At 38.1% G+C, this 7,028-nt stretch overlaps 1 protein-coding gene across 1 annotated transcript; it reads right to left on the reverse strand.

The window, feature by feature from the left end:
- Positions 1 to 887: 887 nt before the first annotated feature.
- On the reverse strand, positions 888 to 6,808 carry LOC101895688 (neurotrimin). The gene is made up of 5 exons (XM_059130239.1): positions 6,712 to 6,808; positions 1,531 to 2,026; positions 1,191 to 1,472; positions 1,058 to 1,129; positions 888 to 985 (listed from the first exon to the last, which is right to left on the reverse strand). The coding sequence occupies exons 2-5, from the start codon at positions 2,024 to 2,026 to the stop codon at positions 888 to 890; spliced, it is 948 nt and encodes a 315-aa protein (XP_058986222.1). The 5' UTR covers positions 6,712 to 6,808.
- Positions 6,809 to 7,028: the final 220 nt, after the last annotated feature.

The raw sequence follows: 7,028 nt of genomic DNA on the forward strand, positions 1-7,028 counted from the left end.
TCTGCTATTAATGGTAGGGCTTTTAGGAGATTTTTTCTACAATGCATAAAATGGCTTCCAAGAGCCTATTAATAGAAGATATTTTGAGAATAGTCCATCACCAAAATGTCCTCGAAGGGCCTGCTTTTAATGGGAGGCCTTTGAATGACATATCACCACTGGTGGACTTCTGACGGGCCTTCTATTTATTCAAGATCTGTCGCTTGTCAATAGAAGGTCCATAAAGGGTTCATATTCTACGGAAGCTTTCTAAGGATATTTTTTCAGTGGAAGGTCACGGATGTGTCTTCATTCAAGAAAAAGCATCTGAAGTTCCTGTCTGACAAGGGTATTTATTCTTTCAGTGAACAGCCTCTAATGGTCCTTCTTAAGGTAGAATGTCTATGAAGAATAATTTAGTAAGAATTTTCAAAAAACCCAGCCTTATCACTCGCAGAGCGCACCAAGATTGATCTTCGTTCAAAATTTCAAGATTCAAAATTCTGGGCGTAGATTCTCAACCAGTTAGTCACTTATTTCACTATAGATTTCCAAATATGTTTGGAGAATCTGAAACTCGACTTTGTATCTGACCTCAATATATAAGAAATCTTCAAAACAATTTCGAATTTTTATACCCTCAGCTATACGGAGGATATATACCATTTGATACGGCCAAAATGTGCCTCATCGAAAAACGGTTTTAGATCCTAAGTCTCTTTAAACCAAATCCGTTTTAGGACATTTTGGGTCGACCTAGCGAAGTCTCCGCTCGAAGGGAGTATCCGATTTGATACAAGCTTGGTACATCGTAACATTATTCTTAAACTTAGATCGAGTTCGGAGATGGGCAATATAGGTCAACTCATTCTGGTTTTTGATTAAAAAATAAAATTATTAAATTTTCTTCAAAGTTTTATTTCGAGTAATGCTAAACAAAACGCACAGATTATAACTAGGAAGCAAACGCTGGATCTGGACGACATATTATGGCCGGATATGTACTCTGAAAAGAAAATTAATTTTCCATTCATTTTCCAAACTTCAAAACATGATTTATGAAAATAAAATGTCTTACCTTCTATGATTATGTATTGATTGTCCTTGCTATTGGTTTGGAAAGCATGTTGCAGATTTTTTTTGGCTTTGTCTGAAAATGCGAGAAAAATAATTCCAAAATATTCAAATTAATAATAATTCCATATACTCACGATGCAGGGTAATGATCTGTTCCATTTCACCCAACATATTTTTGGCAACACAACGATATTCACCGAAATCCTTGGCTTTCAGCGGGCGTACCACCAAACGCATTACCATTTTATAGATGCCATTGACGGAGAACGTTTCATAGCTGCCACCCTGGATAAATTCCTTATCCTTGAGCCAATAATTCACAGAGGCCGGATGGGATTCGGAAATGCATTCCAGTGTTACCTTTTGGCCATAGCCAACATAGATGATGTCATAGCGGGTGAAAATTGTGGGAGGAACTGAAAAAGAGAGATTTTTAGTTGAAAAATAAAACGCTAAGAAAAATCCCCTACTCACAATTCACCACCACCGATATCCTTTTGCTCACCGTGGGCGGCACCCCATTCGAGGCAATGCACAAATACGCTCCCATTGTGTCGCGGCTAACATGCGGCAATGTCAAATTCTGCCCCTCCATACTGTAAACATAACGTCCGCTCTCCACATAGAGCGGTAAATCTTTCTCCCGACGCCATGTTATTGTCGGTAATGGCAGACCTGTCGCCGTACACGTGAGACTGATGTTGGTTCCCACTTCCACAACCATATCATTGCTGGTTTGAAAATCGATAATATCCGGTGGTACAACCACATCCAAATAGCCAACTTGACTTTTCATCGGATCCGTATTGATTTGACACATATACCAACCACGATCCGATTCCTGTACATCGCGAATGCGCAGCTGCCAAATGCGATGTTCGGTGTGACTTATGCTGATGCGATGATTTTTCGTGATCACATGATTCTGTATGCTGAGTATTGTTTGGGTGTCGACACGCAACCAGGCCATCTGAAATGGGGAGCGAAAAAGTATATCAATTTAGGCCTTACTCTAGTTTAGCAAAAACTCTGCGATTTTTGAATAATTTTTTTTCAGGGGTCCCGCATATGTGGCTCGATAACACGGGTTCAAGACTCGCATCTTCTTAACCTATACTGGCAATATAAGTATCATTTGAAAGCTTATGGTATCAGGTATTTTTGTAAGATTTGAAATGATACCTATATTGCCTGCATCGGCCAATTAGATCCGGGTCTTAACATCTGAAGGGCCTTATATTAGCACACGATTTTAGAGGCATATTTTATCAATTAAATATCTTTAAAGGGGTTTCTACCGATATAAAATCCCTGAATAGATGGATCCGGGAAACCGAATATTTTACCCGAAACCCGGGTTCAATAACCGGATATTCTTAACCCATATTGGCAATATGGGTATCATTAGGAAGCTTAATAAAACACCTATTCTTGGTTGTCAGCTATAATTTTCGTATTTTTTGTGGATCGCCATAGTGTGCCTTTCCGCCAATTAGAATGCTTTTATGAAAAATCCGGTTCCAAAGAATCGCTTATATTGCTAGACCTCATTATGTAAACACTTCTTGCATATGTATTTTCATAAATCTCTATTGACGATGAGCAAGCAGGCCATCTGAAATTTGGGAAAAGGTTTCTTTTATAAAATCTCTGCAGGGTTTTTTTTATTAATGGAAAAACTGGGAAGGGCCTTCATATCAATAGGATCTTCTGAAGGGTCTTGTATCAATAGAAGACCCCTGAAGGGTCTAATATTAGCATAATATTTTTAAAGTATCTTTTACCAAGAGAAACCCCTCTGAAGGAGCTTATACCAATGTAAGACCTCTGTAAGGGTATTTTTTCAATAGAGGGTCTATAAAAAATCGTCTAAAAAAGAATTAGGGTCTCCATTCAGTAGAAGACCTTTGAACAGTCTTCAATGAATAAAGAGCCCACTAAGGGCCTTCTATTCTAAAGGTTAAGATGACTCTGGTCTTGAACCCTTTTATCAATTGTTATTGAGGCGTTTCCTATTGACTGAATTAATTAATAGAAGGCTTTCCGAAGGTTTTCAATTAGCAGGGTTTTTTAAGGGTCTTGTATCGATAGCAGGTCCCAAAGGGTCATATATTAGCAGAAGATTTGTGAAGTACTTTTTATTAACAAAAACCGTGCTGAAGAGTTTTATAGCCACGTAGACCTATAAAGGGTACATCGAAGGAAGGACTGTGAAGGTTTCTCTTTCAGTAGAAGGTCTTTGAAGAATCTTCAGAGAAAATGTATTTTAAAGACTTTCAATTAATAATTAGCAGGCCTCTAAGGGATCTTCTCGGAGTAAAGTATCTTTGAAAAATCTTCAATAAATAAAAGGCATTCAGACTTTTAAGGGTCTTCTGTCAATGGAAGGCCTCATGAGTGTATACTTTCAAGTGAAGGTCTCTGAAGATCCTCTCGAAACAGACAATTTCTGAAGGCTATATTTGTCAGCCACCGGCCTCTGAAGGTTCTTCTTGGTAGAAGTTCTATGAAGGGCGTTTTTACATTTTATCAGAATTAAAACGTAAAAAGGTTTTACTTTGTTTAAGTAAGGTCTTTACCAACAGAGGCCTCTACAGAGCCTTCTCTCAATGGAAATAGAACAGTGTCCTCGGAAGCTCAAAGGAATACCTCTGGAGATTCTGACCTGTAGATGACCCTGATATGAAAAGAGAGTTTATGACGGTTATTTTTATAAATAAACTACTTCAGTAGAATCTTCTTTAGCTGGAATGTCGATAACGGGGATTTAATGGTATTTTATCAATAGAAATAGGGTTTCAGAATGGAATCTAACCTAACATAATCGAAGTCCTTTCAATGACATTAAATTCTGCAGGGCCTTCTATTTATTTGGAGTCTGTGTAGGGCCCTAGGTGGTTCATAATCAATAAAAGACTTTTAAGGGTCTTTCGTCAATGGAAGGCTTCAGAAGTGTCTACTTTTAAGAGAAGGCCTCTGAAGATCCTACCTGAAATTCTAAAGGCAATTTTTTTACAGAAGGTCTATGGAAAGCGTTTTAATGATTTTTTATCAATATAAAACCGTAGAAAAGTTTTATCAAAGGAAGACCTTTTCACCAACAGAGGCATCTACATGGCCTGCTTTCAATGGTAATAGAACGGTGTCCTTGGAAGTGTATTCTTTCCAAAGGAAGGCCTTGAAGGGTATTTTATAAGTAAAAGGCCTCTAAGGGTACTTCCTAAGGAAGAATGTTTACAAGGTAAAAAGTGTCCTATATTAGTTGCCAGAGCCTTCCGGAAAATCCTTTATAAACAGAAAGCCTCTAAAGGATCTCCTTTCAGTAGGAGGTCTCTGGAGGACATTTTATCAACTAAACTTCAGTCAACTAATATAAGACACTTTACGGATGACATTTCAGAAGTCTTCCGATTACAGAAGACCCTTAGAAGGTCTTGTGTTGATTTATGACCACTCGGAAGTCTTTTGTTAAAACAATACTAATTAAAGACCTCCTATGGAGAGAAGGGCGTTCAGAGGCCTTAAAAATTTATAGAAGATCCTTTATACGTATCTTATGGATATAAATCTCCTTTTTTTGCAGAAGCAATTTCATAGGCCTTCTGTGAAGCTTCTGTCTCTCTATGTCTAGAAGTCCTTGTAACTCTCTTCTGTCAAGGAAAGTTTTTTGAGCTCTCTAATGTCAAAAACATTTTGGAAAAGACCTCGGAATAATCTTGGGTCAACAGAAAGTCTCTGAAGAATCTTCCTTAAAATATTGGATCTAAAAGACTCCCCTACAATATTCTATCAGTAGAAGGCTCCGGGATGGGTCTTTCTTCAGCAGTACATGAAAAAATCGTCTATCGACAGAAGGCTCGTGAAATGTAATCTTTGAATGAAAAGCCTTTAAATAACTTTCTGTAAATAGAAGGCTAGAGGAGGTTAAAGGGTTAGTCCTTTGGTATCGAAAATCTTTCGAAACTAATTCGGGACCTAGGTGTTATAATATGAGCCTCTGGAAGAAAAACGAATAGAAAATGTCTAACAATTTACCAATTCCGAGGTGACTGGGCGGTCAGTGAAATCCGGGGTATACCTCTGGAAGGGTTTATAATAAGCAAAGTTCTCTGTATTTTGATTCTGTCAAAGGTCTTTGAAACGCCTTTTTCTAATTGACATATACCGAAATATCTTCTGATAGAAGAGAGTCTATATGTCTTCTACTTTTTTACGTTCGTTACTCGACTATTGTCTATTTGTGGGTGTAAAAATTTACCATTTTGGGTTACACCCTTCGTCGGTGACCTCTGGGGTAAACCTATGGAAAGTTTTCCCCTAATAAAAGTCCTATGAATTTGGTTCGAAAGGCCTTTTGACAATAGAAAGGCTTTTAAGTGTCTCCTACTTACTAAAGTTCTCTGAAGGACCTTTTGTCCCTTTGCGGAGGCAAAAATTTAACATTTCGGAGTGGACCAGTTCCCGTGGATCGCCCACTGTTTACGTCGGTTACCTCTGGAAGTTTTTCCCCTTATAAAGTTTCTCTTAGTTTTGTTCTGCTTAGAAGGCTCCCGAAGGTCATTGAAAGACTTTTTATCAATGGACATATCCTGAGAGGTCTTCTTGTCCATAGAATGGCTTTTGAATGTCCTCTACCGATATAAGTTCTCTGAAAGAAATTTTACCTCTCTGCGGGGGCAAAAATTTACAATTTCAGAAGGCGCCGATTCCCCGGATCGTCCTCTGTCTACGTCGGAGTTATCTGGGGTATTTTAATAAACGTTCTCTGGAAGGTCCTCGAAGGTCTTGGATAGGCTTTCTACCCATCCCGATGTCTCTTCCTGTCGATAGAATGGTTTTCATATGTCCTCTACCGGTATAAGTTTCCTGAATGAACATTTTGCCTCTCTGCGGGGGCAAAAGTTTACCATTTCGGAAGTCGCCGGTTCCCCTGGATCTCTCTCTGTCTAAGTCGGTGAACCCCAAATAAAAGTCCATTGCATTTTCTTCAGCCAAAAAGGAACCCGATAGTCTTTGAAACGCCTTCTATCATCTGACATATCCCGAAGGTTCTTCTAGACAATACAATGGGATTTAAATAAACTCTACCGAAATAAGTTTTTTGAAGGGCATTTTGTCCATTTAGGGGCCTGTGAAGGTGTTTCTTTTAAAAAAAATCTCTGAATTCCTTTTGCCAAGAAGGCCCTTGAAGGTCCTTGAAATTCCTTTTATCAAAAGGGTCTTGGGTCAAAAAAACGACTTCTAAATTTCTTCTACCTATATGTTATCTGAAGAACTTTTTACCCCTCTGTGGGAAAGAAAGTTTAAAATTTTGGACGGACCGAGTCCCCTAGACCTCTGGCAGCATTTATTTCAATAAAAGTTTTCTGAATGTTCTTCGGCCAAAAAGGACCCCAAAAATCTTTGTAAGACTTTCTATCAATGGATGTATTCCGAAAGAGTCTTTTGTTAATTAAATATCTTTTAAATGCCCCCTTCAGATATGAACTCTCTGAAGAACATTTTGTCTATGGTAAGCTTCTGCCGGAGATTTAATCAATCGAGGTCCTTTGGAGTCTTCTCTATCACTATATTCTATAAATTGCGGGACTCTGAGCAATATTCTCTAGCCTCAAGTGAAAACCGCCTCACTTATTTAGTTTAAATCAATTTTACCTTAAATGAAACCAAGTCATGAACAACGCAGGTAAGTATGGCATCTCGTCCAACAGGAACTGTGACATTATTTATGGGACCACTAAATTTGGGATCAGCTGAAAAGAGAGAGAAAAGTGTTACTGAGATAAGTTATTCAAGTAAAGGGTGATTTCTTATGAGCTATAGGAAAATCTTTCAAATAAGCAAACATAAAACACGCATTGTAGTTTTTGCGATGCTTCTGGCTGATCTTCATTTCAAAATCGACTATTCTGCTTATTTACGTACCAATTGAGCCAAAAATTAGCTTCGATTAAATTGACCATAAAAAGGAA

This window comes from Musca domestica, unplaced genomic scaffold (assembly GCF_030504385.1).
Source record: "Musca domestica strain aabys unplaced genomic scaffold, Musca_domestica.polishedcontigs.V.1.1 7, whole genome shotgun sequence".
Lineage (NCBI taxonomy): Eukaryota > Metazoa > Arthropoda > Insecta > Diptera > Muscidae > Musca > Musca domestica.

Bases quoted from the DNA above. Each gene is read 5' to 3' on its own strand.
- LOC101895688 (XM_059130239.1), bottom strand. From the start codon at position 2,026: ATGGCCTGGTTGCGTGTCGACACCCAAACAATACTCAGCATACAGAAT. The intron at 1,473-1,530 runs GTGAGTAGGGGA...TCTCTTTTTCAG, and splicing joins GATATCGGTGGTGGTGAATT to TTCCTCCCACAATTTTCACC. The intron at 1,130-1,190 runs GTGAGTATATGG...TCGCATTTTCAG, and splicing joins ACAGATCATTACCCTGCATC to ACAAAGCCAAAAAAAATCTG.